We start from the raw sequence: 12,552 nt of genomic DNA, 5'->3' as shown, positions 1-12,552 counted from the left end.
TCTCTTTCTTCTGGGGGCTGAGATGCTCTGCAAAGTGTCAGGGAAGATTCTCACTGCTGAGGTTTAGAAATTTTTAGAGGAACCAGAACTTGGATTTACTGACATCTCCCCTGCCAAGGTCTTCCAAGGATCTTGTGGGTGGCCTTGCTTCAGCAGGACAAATCTGTGTCCGTTAGGAGCATAGTGACCTTTATTTAACCCACACAAAGAACTTTGTAACCTCTTTCAGACTTCTGAACCTCTGCTACAGGCAAAGCCTGCTTCTCAGATTTTGCTAATAAAATATAAATCCAAGCAACATCCTCGTCTTGGATTATAAACCATTTATTTCCAGGCTCCTTCCAGTAGAACCGGTGGTCAGTTCATTGTGTGAAATTCTGCTATTTGAATGGAACTATATCTTCTTTTGTAGTGCTCCCTGGGCTGAAATTCAGACCTTCAATTTCTTGTCCTAAGAACAGACACACATCTTTAGGAAGAATGGGACAACAGTGACATCCTTACCCTTTGCACGTCCTGATTATCCACAGAACAGCTGGCTTAGTGAAACAGTAATTCAGAGTCCTCAGCTGGATAGCTGCAGAGAATTCATCATTATTCAGAGTTCAGGAAGTGCCAGTAGTGTTATTGAAGTGGTAATTGAATTTGGTGGACCCTCTGTGGTCCAGACAGCATAGCACTGCCGGCGAGAGCCATGCGGTGTGGTTAAGATGAATACGTTTCCAACAATAATGAATCTTCAAACCAAGCTCGATAGCACACAGCCAAAAGGACATACTGTTTTGATAATTTGATTTATGATATTGAGCATTTTGGATTGAAACCCATGCAGAAACATGACAATGTGTACCTACAGGAAGATCCTGGAAGAAAAATCCAGTCCTGCCTTGAAATCTCTGTCAAAAGTTCTATTGATAATCTCATCAAGCACAGATATGTATGTGACAAATTATTTCCTTGTGTAAAGACGTCCTCGCCACATTCTTGAACTGCATCCTTATGGGTTGGAAGAAAAATTCCCAAATAATTTTCAATGAAGTGTGCCTTATCACTAAAAAGCAATTAAGAGCTTTCAAAATTTCACATTCACAGAATGATCTCAGCCATCTCACTCCTTTGCAATGTTGTTTCTAAAAGAGAACATTTCTAGTTTGGGAAAATAGCACAAAAATGAAAACTGTTGGAATTGTTTTGGTTGCTGAAAATACACTTGGCCTCATGGCTGCAGCGCTGAAGAAAGGAAAGATCTTTGGCTTTGAGCTTGGGCAGACCCTGAGTTTGAACCCTGGCTTCTTCATTTACTGTGTCCTTAATAGGCAATTAGCTTCCTTTATACTCTCTGTATTTCCCTGTAAAAATGAGGTCAGTAATATCTACCTCTGAATATGACAAGCAGAGAATAAGGGGCAAAGCTTCATTCTACTGGGTGTTTCTTATGATAAGGGCTGTCATTTGACAACCTACTATGTGTCTGGCATAGTCAAATGCTTATGAGCACATATTATCTTACAACAATGTGTGGCTGATAAACAGGGTAACCACTTTGGCCCAGTTTTCCTAGGATTGTCTGATCTTACAACCAAAAGTCCTGAGTCCCAGCAACCCTCTCAGTTCGGGACAAACAAAGGTGGATAGTTGCTCTATCAATATTATGGTCTCCTCTTACCGGTGTGGAAACTGAGGCTCAGAGTGTATGTGCAAATTACTCAGTATCCCATAGCTGGGAAAGAGTAGGCCTGGTATTCAAATCTAGGCTTGACTAAGTCCCAAACCTGCACTCTTTCTGTAGCCCTCAGCCCTGCTCAGTGAATGTTGCATTCCTTGCCATCTTACTAGAACATTCTGGACTTCACAGATATTTATAGATCAGATCATATTTTTTAAATGTCTTTAAATTGTCATTTCAGGACTGCATGCATTCATGTGTGTGTCTGGGTGGGCCCAAGAGTCGGGGATTGCTCTCCAAGAGACTGTGATCATGAAAATGATAGTTTAAAAGCCTAGCATTTATTTCAAAGAATGTTCTATCTATTGTCCATTCATTCATTTTGTCCATTCATTCATTTATTCATTCATGTGTTCAATGGGTATATAGTGAAGTTTTACTGTGTGCCAGATACTGGGGCAGATACAAAGAAGATTAAGATGCTGGCCTCGAGATGCTCAATGTAATGGAATTTAACGAATGGGTTATTAAATACTGTGACACGGTGGGGAAAGCCCTCCATCATTCCCACATCCCCTGGCACACTCAAGCCCAGCAAATTTTCTCTAATGAAGCGCCAAGCTTATTCCCAATGCTAGTTTTTGTTTTTTTTCTTTTCCTTTTTTTTTTTTTTTTTGCATTAGCTGTTACTTCTGTCCAGAAGATTCTTTCTCCTAATCTTGGTCATTCGGATCTAGGAAGAAATGTGACCTCTTTAGAAAGAGCTTCCTTGACCACCTCCAGCTAAAATGACCACCAAGAAATTCTCTGTTAGATTGCCCTGTTTTGAGGATCTCATAGGGTTTATTTATCACTATTTGATATTTCTTTTCATTGATCCTTTACTTGCTTTTTGCCTGCTTCTGCCAACAGAGAAAGAGTGTAAATTCCAGGAAAGAGAGGTGGCTTGTTTATTTTATCGTTTGTTTTACTTTCCCAGAGCTTAAAACAATACCAGGCACCCAGAAGCAGTCAGTAAGTGTTTTTGAATGAACAAAATGTACGAATTAGCAAGTGTTTCAGATGCTGGAAGGGGCAGCCAGCTCAGCATGAATGAGCAGAGGTCTGCTCGAAGGGATATCTGAATTTAGCCTTATCCTTTTATCCTCCCTGCTTTTAAAGTAGTCCGTTCTAAATTAGAAAAAAAGAAAAGAAAAGAAAAGAAAAAGATAAAGAAATCACGAACAACAACAAAAAGGTCCAATTTGGCATAACACTATCATACTTTATTTTATATTGTCTCCTAGTTCTCTTTACATTTGTGTTCAGAGATACTTTTGAACAAAAACAAATCACTTTTCCCACAGTTCTAAACTTTCTGTGGTAGGTTAGTATTTTTTTATATTTTCATTTTAAAGATAGCTTTTTTTTTCATTGTAATGGCAGTATTGGATTTATCGAGCCAAATCTATATTGTCGGGGACTTCAGATAGTCCCATTTTGCCATTGTGAATAATACTGGACTGAACAGCCTCACAGAGAGATTATTTTTGCATGAATTCATGTGATATCTTGAAGTAGAAACAAAAGGACTTTGATTTGAGTTCACGATCCACCAGTTTCTTTTAACCCTTTGTTTAAAAAAGTTTAAGTTTCCTCGTGTGTAAAATGGGGAGGAGTGTTCTTCACAGGGCCATTGGGCAAATTAGATGTTGTTAATGAAGGTAATGTGTTCTGCAAATAAGTGTGCAATAAATGTTAATTGTCCTTAATAATGTTCTTTGATTAAAATCTAGAAATCAAATTGGCTTTCCAATTTATCATAAGGGACAAATACAAACTTGCTAAATATATGGATCAGGCAGGAAGCTACAGGTAGTAGAAATGAAGTTGGGGATAAGAGAGGACAAGATTTTTTTTTTTTTTTTTTTTAATGTGGAAGAACTATAGACCCACTGAATGAACAAGAAACTTAAATATAAAGCCTATATTAACTTTGACCCTCACATTGCCCAAATGGCAGCCCTATTCACTGCTGGGCTCTGCATTGCCTCTGGAAATATGCTTTTCTAAGCACACAGTGAAGAGTAGGTTGATCAAGATAATGCTGGCGTTTTAAGCCTTGTAATTGGGAGGATGGAGAGCAATTTAAAACCAGGGAGACAAGTTTTGCTTGGTCCACATTCAATTTTTAATACATGAATGTGTCTAGCAGGTTGTCCAGAAAAACGTATCAGAGCTCAAGATGTGGGCTTGAGTAAGCAGTGTGGAGATTATCTGAGGCCTTGGCAATAGAGATCATCTAACTCAGAACTATCTTCTGTTTCCCTTCTGATAAGAAGCTCATCTAAAAATATCCACCTTGTTTTTAATAGATGCTGTTGCTTGGTGTCTGATTTAATTTGTAAATTTTAATTTTATTTGTATTTCTTTTTTATATGGAAGTAGAATTAACATAAAGTGTTATATTAGTTTCAGGTGTACAATATAATGAGACAACAATTCTATACATCACTCACTGCTCATCTCAAGAAGTGTACTCATATTCCCCTCACTCTATTTCATGCACTTCCTACTCACCTCCCCACTGAAAACCACCAGTTTGTTCTCTGTATTTAAGAGTCTGGTTTCTTTTGTTTGTCTTTTTTCCTTTGTTTTGTTTCTTAGATTCCCCATATGAGTGAAATTCTATGGCATTTGTCTTTCTCTGTCTGACTTATTTCACTTAGCATTATACTCTCTAGATCCATCCGTTATTTATATTTTCAGTAAGCAACTCATAAGCACATAAGTAATGGCAGTCACACTTTGATAAAATCATGTTTATTTAGTGAGGTCTGACAAACAGAGAAAGTAAAAAGAATATATTTTTTAAAAATGTATAACTTATATATAAATACTTTAAAAGAGAAAAGCTGAACACACGTGGTGACAAAAGAATGTATACATTTAAGTTTGCAGCCTATCTTGTAGCCTGACAAATTAGATACACATATGTATACACATATATCTTGTTCGTGAGTTTGTGTAATTAGGGCCCAACGATAAGTTCTGGGTATATCTACCATCATTCTGAACTCCCATAAAATTTGTGGTATTTTTCCACCACAGTCATGTTGATTTGTCCTTCTTTCTCAAAATCTAAGACCAGCACACTTGAAAGTCATCAAAGGTTGTAATCAGGTGCTTTGGGCCCCAGTTTACTCATCAGTAAGGTAAAGAAAATCTCTGCTGATGTGTTCTGCCTCTTCTGAGTGAAAAAGCAGTGAGCCCCACTAGCCTCCAGCATATAGAAATGTATGAGGGCTGAGAGGTGGGCCATCTCTGTATTAGGGGGAGTTTTCTGTTTGGTTTCTTTCTTTGGCAAGGAGTCTACTGTCTCCAATGGAACAAGTTTATAACACCAGTCCGCTTAACTAACAAATATTCCACTCCTGTAGATACATCTTGTTTCTTAGTATGCAACACAACAGAAGACTAACAGTCTCTGGCTTTCAAACTGAAGAGCTACACATTTCCTCAGATCTTGAACTTGGAAGTTGAGAGTTGAGCCACTCAAAAAGAGAGTTCAACAGAAACCCCATCAAGTCAAACCTCAATATATGGCAAAATATTCATATGACAACATGTTCAGTATGATATTGAACCTCACTGTGATGTTCATGACTGACATTTTCTTGATATTGCACTAGTGTATAACAAAATAAGATGAGTGTAATGTGATAGTCTACACAGTAAAACATGTATCTTATTTCTTAAATTTATACAAATTTTTGTTTGTAGTAAATACCACAGAAAAGTAAGTCATCCCTAAGTACTATCCTGAGCTTACCTTGATTTCAAGTTTACAGTTAATCATATCTTTCATTAAAAAAAAAAAAAGACAGATATAACTGACCGCATATGACCACAGAAAATACATAGGATTCAGGGGTAAAATAATAATTCTTCCTAATTTTTCTTATATTCATTTGATGGTGGGTAGCTACAGTTTGCCTCTGTAGGTATGCTTCTCAAGGATTACATGTTACATTTCCCCTCTGCTGGTGTTTGGCTTTAACTCTTGGAGGAAGGCCTCGTGGTTATGAGGACAGTTGCTGTGACAGGTGCAGGTCCCGATGACCATCACTGGTTTCTTGATGATCTGCCCTGGGGAACACTGGAACTCCACCTGGATGGTTTTGGTGTTGTGGGGGGTGCAGCATCGGCCATCACTACAGACCCCACAGAACCTGGGCTTGTAGGTGTGGAGGCTGGTGCAGTTCTTGAATTGCAGGTGGATGGCTTTGAGTGACTTCGTGGTGCGGAGACACTTCTTTCCTTTCTAAGAAAGAAGAAAAAGCGGATTCATGGAATGGCTACCATTTCTCCAAAGAACGGTTAGCTGCCTAACCGTTATCCATTGTTCTTCTTTGTTAACATGACATTATTGTGTTAGGACAATTTGGTCAGCAGAATATCTGAGTGCTTGCGATGGCTTTGTGATCAAGTTCTGGCCAATGATACATAAACCAAGGGATTCTGGGAAATTCTTTGACCTTCAGACAGGTACAGTTCTTTATTGCTTCCTGAATTCACTATCTTCCTGCCTAGAATGTGGAAACCATGCCTACAGGTACATAACCATCCTTTGACGTGGCGATAAGCATGAGAGTGAAAGTGTATATGAAGAAATCTATTTTTTCAAGGCACTGAAACAGACTTTGATGTTGTTATAGCCAATGCATTTTTAGGCATTATAAAAAGAAATAGAATATACCTGGCAGCATTGCACACCTCCTAATGCTTCAAATACTTCAAATACTTTTCAGACATTAACTCACTTAACGTTACTAACATTCAGTCCTACAAGGATCAATTATTCATGTAAAGAACAACTGTACAAGCTTCACAGATAAGTAAATGGAGTCTCAAAGGCCTAAAGTCACCAGAAACATCAAGTTACTGAATATCTGACACAAGCCCATGTCTTCTATTACTATAACCTCAGGAACATCTAAGATAATGGGATTTAAGTTTATTTTCCATGAAGGCAGGGTAAGTGAAGAATTTATTCAATTTCCATTAGTAATGGCTGATGAGGAACCCTCATACAGATTCAGCACAACACTGACTCTATGTTTATTTCCCGCTCAGATTTCTTCACCTACTAAAATTGCAATAATTCTCTTCTGCTTTTCACTTTCCTAGGCACAGCCCACAGCTGTGGAGTGATGAGGCTTGGGATTCTCTTAAATCTGTGCCTCTCAAACGTTACCTCAGAATCTTCTAGAAGGTCTGCTAAAACAGAAAGTGTTGGGCATTATACCCAGAGTTTCTGATTCAATGGGTCTGATGTGGGTCCCAATAATTTGCTTTTCCAATAGGTTCTTAGATGATGCTGCTGGTCTAGGGAGCCACACTTTGAGAAGCACCAGCCCATTTTAAAGCATCTCTTGTTGATAGGAAGTAATGATTATTATGCTGTTATTTCCCTAGTTTCCAAATAGATTTTGGAACCTTTATGAAATGTATGTATCTTAAATATAATATCTCCCAATATAAAACTGGGTGCAAGTTATACAAACAAATAAAAATTTTGGCAAAAGAAACAATAGAAAAAACAAAGTTTGGGAGGCATGACATGGAAAAGCCTTATTTAATAAAGAAGTGTGTCCTTGACAATGTTAAAGGTCCTTTGTTTCTTCCTTTTTGATATTTAATGTGTAACATACATTCTTGCCAATGTCCTCACAAAGGTACAAGGTCAGCCACATCTGTGTGTGTGTGTGTGTGAGAGCGGGGGGGGGGGGAGAGAGAAGCAGAGACAGGAATAGACACAGGGAGAGAGAGACAGAGAGAGGCAGCTTTGTGGGTGAACCCACATGGGATGTGTGAAACCACACATCCCATGCATATTGCAATTCTCCTAAGTGGAGGGAAGGGCAGCTTCTAGCATATAATTTTAGGGATGTTTCTATGTGTTGTTTTAAAATTGGTGGAAGAAATATAAATTAGGATGGACCCCCCCCCCCAAAATCATATAGCTATGTAGCCATATAACTAATATGATTGCTGGAGACTTCTTTGAGCGATAAACAGAAATGATGCCTAATGCTAACAGAGTCATCTCTTCCCAGCCACTTTGTGAATTCATTCTATTTAATCCTCCATGACAACTTTGAGGTAGGTACTGTCAATGGCCTCATTATATGGGGGAAGGAATTGAGGCTTAGAGGTTAAGAAAATTCATCCAGATCCCACAGCTAGTTCCTGTAGTGTAAGCCAGGAGTTAGGCTGTCTGGCTCCAAAGTCGCACCCTTAGGTATTAGGTGATATGGTGTAGAGATATGTAAATCATTCATTGTTAGACACTTTTTGGCTTTAGGGTTGTACAAATTTCCATATAATGGTCAGTTTGGGTATTGCATTTTCTGATCTATGGCTGGGGAGGAAGCCTGTGATGTCATCAGGAACCAATCAGAGCTTCTGATCCACATGCCTTATGGTCAGTGTTAACACACTGAGTTGATTCACTTCCAGCAAAAAAGGAAAGAAATGTGCTATTTTATTTGGCACATATCGCCTTTTGCTGGCAAATGTACTATTCCCCCTAGACTTTTTGAAGCACTGAAAATAATTCCCAGACACCAATTCATTTACCCATCAACAACTGTTTATCAGGTGCACAGGAGGGACCAGGTAGGATGTTGGGGACGGAGGCTTGAGTGCAGAAGATTCCATTTCTACCCTGTGCTTCCTACAGATGGAGTCTAAGGGGTGTAAAATACGGAGGTCAGAAGCGACCACTTTCAAATCAGCTGAGCTTGGCAAGCAAGAGGCCAGTTTTTTCCAGGAATGGGAGGAGATTTGCCAGACCTCCTCATCTGGGGACACGTCTATTGCTGGCTTCTCCCTCTGCCGCTAGACCTGCTGTGAGTTGCTTGGATATTTCAATATATGAAAGAGGAAAAATAAAAGAAGGTAAACTCCCTCACTGCAGGAACCACTTCCCCTTTTTTTCTGGGCTTCACTCCCAGCTAGAGCTGGCCTCTGTGTCGACTAGTGTCAGGGAGACTTTCTAGAGCCCAAGACACCCAGGAGGCAAAGCTGCTTCCTCTGGGTCGGGAGGCTGCCCACACGTTCTTACCTTATCTGTGGGCTGCTTGGGCTCTTGCTCACAGGGTCGCACAATGCAGAGCCGAGTCTGCTTCACCATTTCACACTGTGGGTTCCTGTTGGTGACCCGGGTGGAAAAACCCATGCCACAGCTCTTGGAACATGCGCTCCACTCTGTGGTCTGCTCAATGCAGTTGATGCTGGAGTCGGAGACCGCAACTCCTAGCGTGGCTTCTGTCCTGTAGGCTACGGGAGGGACCAACAAAGGTGGCCATATTGAGTAAAACATGTGGACTGTGGAAGAATGCTTTCAACCATCCTTGGAAAGGGGGTCTCATTCAATTCTGTACCTACTAAACCCGGGTGCTCTCAGAAGCGGATCTCTGTTTATAAACACCCTAAAGAGGAGCCACAATGCCGGCACGTTCTGGGCCTTCCAGAAAGTTCTAGGGAATGACTCTCCAACTTGTCCTGAACTAGCTTAGGAGGCCCTGTTTTTAAGAAACCTAGCAGTTTGAAGAACATAGAACAGGATAGCATCAACAACCATCCCGTCAGCTGTCATGTTCTCAACATGGGATATAGACACTTGGACTTTGATTACAAACATTTCTTTCTCAACACTTAATAGGTATGGCTTGGGGGCACTTCTACACGGAAGTGTAGGCATGTTTGATCCACAAGGCATGTTTGATAATGTCTGACCTCAGAAAACCTGCCAAGTCTGTGTACTGTCATCCTATATCTGGCATTTAGGATGTAAATCTGGCTAATTCAGTATCTGGCTGATATTGGCTCTTGAAATTTTTTTTTTTCCAAAAAAAAAAAAAAAATTTCCTTTAGAAGATAAAGCACAAAGAGAAGCAAAACAAAACTCCTTGACCCTTCCTAGAGCGTCTGGAAAGGTGGCATTTCTCTGGGACACCTGTCCAGGGAAAAGCAGCATTCTTTAGAGAGGCTGGTCATGCAGTAAGACAAAATCAGTCCCCTTGCTCAAAAGAACCACTGAACGCAGCAGGTTCTCTTTTGGAGAAACCGTGCGCCTCCTTCAATAACTTGGCAAGGATTCACACACACGTGATGTGTTTGATCTCAGTGGGCAATCCGGAATCCACCACTGGATGGCCAGAAACCGAGGCCAGTTTCTCATGGAGAATCCAAAAGAGCACACATGCTTCCTGCCTGCCTTTCCCCTGTGCGGTGATGACTTTCAGGTATCCTGAGTTTCTTACCTGGAAGGGCGAGGCCTCCCAACTCCCCCTTCTCATTTGAGTCACAGATCCACTTTTCACAGCACTCCCCTGGCACTTCAACTTTTCTGGGAGCTGGGCAGTCAGGCTGGGGCAGGAGCAGGTCCTCTCCGCAGCGGGGCACACAGCCAATCTGCCCATCTCTGCAGGCACACTGGTATTTGCAGCTTGGCTGAAAGGTCTCCCCGCTTTGGTAAATGACCCCATCAAACACACAGTTGTCCCCTTCTACCGCTAGAGCATCGGGGAAGCAAGGCAGAGACAAAAATCAAGAACAGAGTGTGATGGAGAAGCTATACAAGCTACACGCAAACCTAGGTGCCCCTTTTTTTCTCTTTGAAGCTATCTGTTTCTTCTCTCTCTGGCAGGGATATGTCCCCATGGAGGCCTCCCACAGTTAGAAGAAACCTTGAAGACCATCCAATGCTGCCACTGGTTTTTTGTTTTGTTTTTGTTTTTGTCTTTTTTTTTTTTTTTCCCACAGATGAGGCAGGGAGTGCACCACTGAGGAGTGACAGTCCCAAGGTGCCACGGCTGTTGTTCCCAATCATAAAGTCGGTTTGCTAGACCTTCCTTCAATTCTCCTACTCCAGCAGCTTAGAATTAGAAAGAAAAAGGTGCACGTCGAACTCTCCAAATAGGTTAACTGGTCAAATCGGGAAGAGAGGTAGGATTCCTTGGCATTCCAGCACAATAAATCATCACTAACTCAGGGAATAAAGTAAAAGCCTATTCCAAGCCCTCTTATGGGGGTGCGTGTGTGGGGGGGGAGGTGGGGACAGCCTCCAACTAAATGGCGCACCAGGTGGAAAAATGACCCCCCAATCAGTGTCACCAGCCTGAATTGGTTAGTTGCCTGCGTTTTATTTTATCCACAATCCAGACTGGGCTGACAGAGTGGTCTCAGGAGACCAAAGGCTGCTTTAGCTCAAATAGGACCATTTCAGGTGTGAAAACAAACCTGCTGGGCGGCAGGTGGGGGAAACTGTGAGCTTGTGAGTCAGCGCAAGATTCCATTGCCCCCAAGCATCCCCTTGGAAATGTCCAAAGGAAATTATTTCACAGGCTCTAAACTCTGCTCTGCTCCCCGCCTAGGATACCTCGATTCCACTGTAGGGAGGCAAGCGATGAATGCTTCTCAACTTTGCCCTCAGTTTCCCCCTCTGGCTTCCCCAAACCTGGAAGCACCCCCTTCCCCACCCTTCCGCAGACCGTGCCTAGCGCCCAGTAAACTCTCCACAAGCATCACTCCCAGCAGCATCCCCGTTGTTACTTGCAAGTTACCCTCTGGGAAGGGGAGAAGGGGAGGAAAGGGGCCTCGGGCGGGAGCCGAGGGCCCTGAGCGCAGGGGCCCGGATTACCCATGCAGATGCCGGTTCCCGCGCTGGGGTCCGCTCTGCGGTCGCAGAAGAGGCCGCGGCTCTCCTCGCACGGCTCCAGCAGGGAGCAGCTCTCGCCGCGCTGGCGGGCGCACACCAGACAGCAGGAGCAGTCGTCCAGAACGGCTCGCACCCCGGGGGCGCAGGTTGGCGGCGTCTTGGGACACCGGGCCGGGCACTGGGTGGGACAGCGCTGGGTGGCAGCGACCTGGCGCGAGCGGGACAAGAAGGAGAAAGCTCTCAGCGGGGACGACCGAAGGCGGAGCGACCCGAGCGCCCGGGCAGGGGCCGCCCTGGAGGGCAAAGTAGCCAGAGGCACCTGAGGGGTGCGCCACTCACCTGCCCCAGGACCTGGAGCAGCAGGAAGGCCAGGCCGATGCACCGCTTGGGCAGACTCTGCACGCTCTGCATGGTCAGGCTTTCCCCTCCGGCGTGGACGGAACAAGACCGGGCGCCCCAGATCCACCCCGCTGGCCCCGCTGCAGGTCGGGCGCCCGCCTCTGCTCCCCGGCGGCACCGGCTTAGGTTTTATAGCGCGCTCGCGGGACGCGCTCGAGCCGGTTGGCTGCAGGGCAGGGAGGAGGAGGGGGGGACCGGCTGGGTGGGGAATGGAACGAACCCCGGGGTTGCCATGGCAATTGGCCGTGGGTGCCGCTCTCCTTAGGGCGCGGCCCTGGGGCCTGCGTGTGCCTGTGTGTGGCGACTGGCTTTTCCCGGAGCGCCGGGAGGGGCAGGGTGGAGTCGCGCGGCCGGGACCCGGGGCTCGCTCGAGCGCGTGGGAAGGAAACGCCCGTTTCCTCCTGGAAGCCGCTCGGCCTTCCCCCGGGACCGAGACACCGGCACTCCCCATCCCCGCGCTGCGAGCCGGCCCTTCCAGGCAGGCCTGCAAACGTGGGGCTCGCCTCGAGGGGTGCCTGCAGTCTGGGGCCATCCGCGGGGGGTTGGCGAGCGGCCCAGCGGGTTAGTCATAAGGGAAGCACATGCAAGTTTGTCACCCTTTGGGGCGCTCTTTGAATGTGTGGAGGGGAGGGAGGGGAGGAATGGAGGGAAGCAGAAAGAGAGAAGAAAGAAAGTGGAGGGGAGAAAGCAAAAAAAAAAAGAGAAGACAAAGGCAAAGCAAAGCATCCCGGCCCCGTTAGGATGAGGGATGCTAATGGCCCAACGGGGCAAAAAGTTCCTT

General features: G+C 44.1%; 1 protein-coding gene across 1 annotated transcript; it reads right to left on the bottom strand.

Annotated features, from left to right (window-relative positions):
- Positions 1 to 4,452: 4,452 nt before the first annotated feature.
- CCN3 (cellular communication network factor 3) lies at positions 4,453 to 11,923 on the bottom strand. The gene is made up of 5 exons (XM_004743484.3): positions 11,712 to 11,923; positions 11,355 to 11,580; positions 9,976 to 10,227; positions 8,775 to 8,989; positions 4,453 to 5,969 (listed from the first exon to the last, which is right to left on the bottom strand). Exons 1-5 carry the CDS (start codon positions 11,781 to 11,783, stop codon positions 5,673 to 5,675), a joined length of 1,062 nt encoding a protein of 353 aa, XP_004743541.1. The 5' UTR covers positions 11,784 to 11,923; the 3' UTR covers positions 4,453 to 5,672.
- Positions 11,924 to 12,552: the final 629 nt, after the last annotated feature.

Source organism: Mustela putorius, unplaced genomic scaffold (assembly GCF_011764305.1).
Source record: "Mustela putorius furo isolate JIRA1106 unplaced genomic scaffold, ASM1176430v1.1 tig00000228_pilon_pilon_pilon, whole genome shotgun sequence".
NCBI classification, from domain to species: Eukaryota; Metazoa; Chordata; class Mammalia; order Carnivora; family Mustelidae; genus Mustela; species Mustela putorius.
This window is presented reverse-complemented; position numbering and strand designations above follow the sequence as displayed.